Below are 2,893 nucleotides of genomic sequence, written 5' to 3' on the forward strand. Positions count from 1 at the left end.
ACACACACACACACACACACACACACACACACACACACATATATATATATATATATATATGTAGGACAGGCTTATTTCAGATTGCGTCTACTATATCCACTGACATTCCTTTGGTCGGCCCGAGGCAATATTAGAAGACACTTGCCCAAGTACTGAAACCATGTGGTTTGAAAGCAAGCTATCTATATTGATACATATACATATTTCTAAAATATTAAAAAAAAAAAATATTATAGGAAGATAACATCCTTTGTTTCGACGATTTTTATGCCACCCATTTCAAAACTCTTGTATGTGTATCCACAATACATAAAGAAAGAAACAATACAGACTGCTAAATGCAAAATAAAAGTAATACTAAAATGTGCAAAATTAAGTTTTTATGACATGACCCCATTTCTAATGTAAAATATTAGAAGGTTAAAAAAGACTCTATTAGGGGATTTATACACGAAGCACCCTTTTGCTGACATTTCCACAGAAAACCACCCTTCCTTCTGGAGCATTTTGTCCAAGTCATCCTGTTATCGGCTTAAAAGTCTGTTTTGTGCAAGCCATAGAACATCTTCAGAGGAACCCTCACATAACTACAGGAGGGTGACAATTTGAAAGATATTGCATATCATGATCAACATGATTAAGACAAACAAATAGCTCCCTAAATTATCATATAGCGGAATGTGTCAGTGTTACAATCTCACCCTAATCTCCACCTGAAACATTGTCATCCTAAGTATTGCCAGATGAAGATTCATCACTCCAAGATTGACCACAAGAAGGATTATTTCTCGACCAATGATTAAAGTTGTTATTCTTCAGATGATCCCAATGTCTCATATCTCAATTTTCATGAGAAATGAATTTATATAAAATTTTATACTCATATTTGAAACTACCATTTCAGTTAAATTCTGAAATATAGTAAAACAAATTGTGCATATCTTTTTATAATGAATAAATTATCTCATAATTTTATGAAAGGCAATCAATATTCATATTATTAGTATTAATATTGAATCTCATACCTGCTTGCCGATCAGCCAAAAGAAGGATTTCAGTTTGGTTTCTGCATTCAATAGTATCAACAAAACACAAGTCTATCGAACAATTTAATGGTTTTATTAAAACACCTGGGGAAAAAAAAAACAGGAAAAGAATGACCTTTTTGTATTTGCTGTTTCTTGGGAAAGTTATACTAAAAATGAGCAAACGCGAGTGGATATATCTGTTTACTAAGTAAAGTGCATATACAAACATACACACAGAGAGGGATATTTAGGTTTCTCAAAGGTATTTTTAATATGTAATTATTGTGTTGAAAAACATTCCCACGTATCGTATTCAACTTTCTTTTGTATTTATACCTCTATATATAGTTTGACATCCAATTATTAAAAAACTGACCTAGAATTAAATTTTTTATTACAAACTAATATTGTCATATTTTGATCATTAACATGTTGTGCATGTTATGGAAATTCGAACTAAATAGGTTAAGCAAAATTACAAGGCCTGAGAGTCGCATCAGGTAGCTTCCATCTGCGGATTCCCTCACAAAGCATTGGTTGACCCGGCGCTATCATAGAAGACACTTGCCCAAGGTGCCGCACAATGGAGCTGAAGATGAAGTCAAGTGGTTGCAAATCGAGCTTCCTAACTACAAAACCATATCTATTTCATTATGAAAGTTACTGAAAATTTATAAAATATATACTTTTCAAAGTGTATTAGTTTGAAATTTGTTACTATTTTGGAGGATTGATATTTTAAAAATTCAGCAAATATATTACACTTTGATAAATAAAACGATGTTCATATTTTCTTACCAGGCCTGTATTGAAGAAGTGGTACACTTGTTGTTGTTGTTATTGGTAGTGTATTTGTTGTTCTTCGTGGTGCTGCATGTGTGGCAGGGTATCTGAATGAAGTTTCTGAAACAACATTGTTCGATTTGAATTTAAAGCAATATAACAATTTAGATCTTACTCATTATGAAAATTAAACGGAAAACTTTAGGATTAAAGCTTGTTTTGAACAGAGCAGCTATGAAAGATTTAATATCATTAAACTGTATAAGTTTCAAGAAAACAAAAACAAAACATCAAAACAAAACAAAGTTCTAAACAAGAGTCATTTTGGATGTCCAATGATGTTTCCTAGAAAGGACATATAACTACTGAAAATGAAATATCCTTGAAACTAGACTTCGTTATTATTGCTAAAACGTACTCCATCTGCCTTATAACGGCAATAGCAACGACTCCGTTTAAACTTATTAACTTCATGTTATGTAGCCTCTCTTTATACAACAGTCTCCTCTTGTTAGGTGTTATTCTGCTGAAATGGCATTTGAAGAGTATGCTCTCAATGAAGGTGAATAACTTAAACATAGTTACATATGTTGAGAACAGTAAGAAATGCTGTAGAAAGAGATCACAAATTCATTACTGCTTATTTCTGATTATCTTCATGTATTATAATACTCTCTATAATGTACTATTTGAAAATTATATATTTTACACAAATTGGATTAAAAGAATAATTTAGACCAGGGGTTTTCAAACTGTGGTCCGCGGACCACAGTGGGTCCGCAAGGACAAGACAGGGTGTCCGAGGACAGCAAATACTTTTTATGGGCAATTTGATTTTATATATGTTTTTTAATCGAAATCTTTTAATTGACAATAAACCTATTTGTTAAATACTGTTAAATAAATGAATGTAAAAATATATGTTATTTTAAGCAAATATTTATGCATAAATTTCATAAGCGTTTATAAGGGGGTCCCTAAGGTAAAGCCTGAAATATAAAGGGGTCCGCAAGTCAAAAAGTTTGAAAACCCCTGGTCTAGACGAAATATTCAGTTTGAGGTTCTGCATTTGACTATGTTTT

At 31.9% G+C, this 2,893-nt stretch overlaps 1 protein-coding gene across 1 annotated transcript in view; it reads right to left on the bottom strand.

The window, feature by feature from the left end:
• LOC106879655 (uncharacterized) overlaps window positions 1-2,893 on the bottom strand; it is a 13,843-nt gene that overhangs the window by 6,259 nt on the left and 4,691 nt on the right. Inside the window, exons 3-4 of the mRNA XM_052968097.1 lie at window positions 1,827-1,985; window positions 1,026-1,130 (exon numbers count right to left, since the gene is read on the bottom strand). Of these exons, the coding sequence (XP_052824057.1) occupies window positions 1,026-1,130; window positions 1,827-1,985 (264 nt within the window). The remainder of the gene's footprint in view (window positions 1-1,025; window positions 1,131-1,826; window positions 1,986-2,893) is intronic.

This window comes from Octopus bimaculoides, chromosome 5 (genome assembly GCF_001194135.2).
Source record: "Octopus bimaculoides isolate UCB-OBI-ISO-001 chromosome 5, ASM119413v2, whole genome shotgun sequence".
Lineage (NCBI taxonomy): Eukaryota > Metazoa > Mollusca > Cephalopoda > Octopoda > Octopodidae > Octopus > Octopus bimaculoides.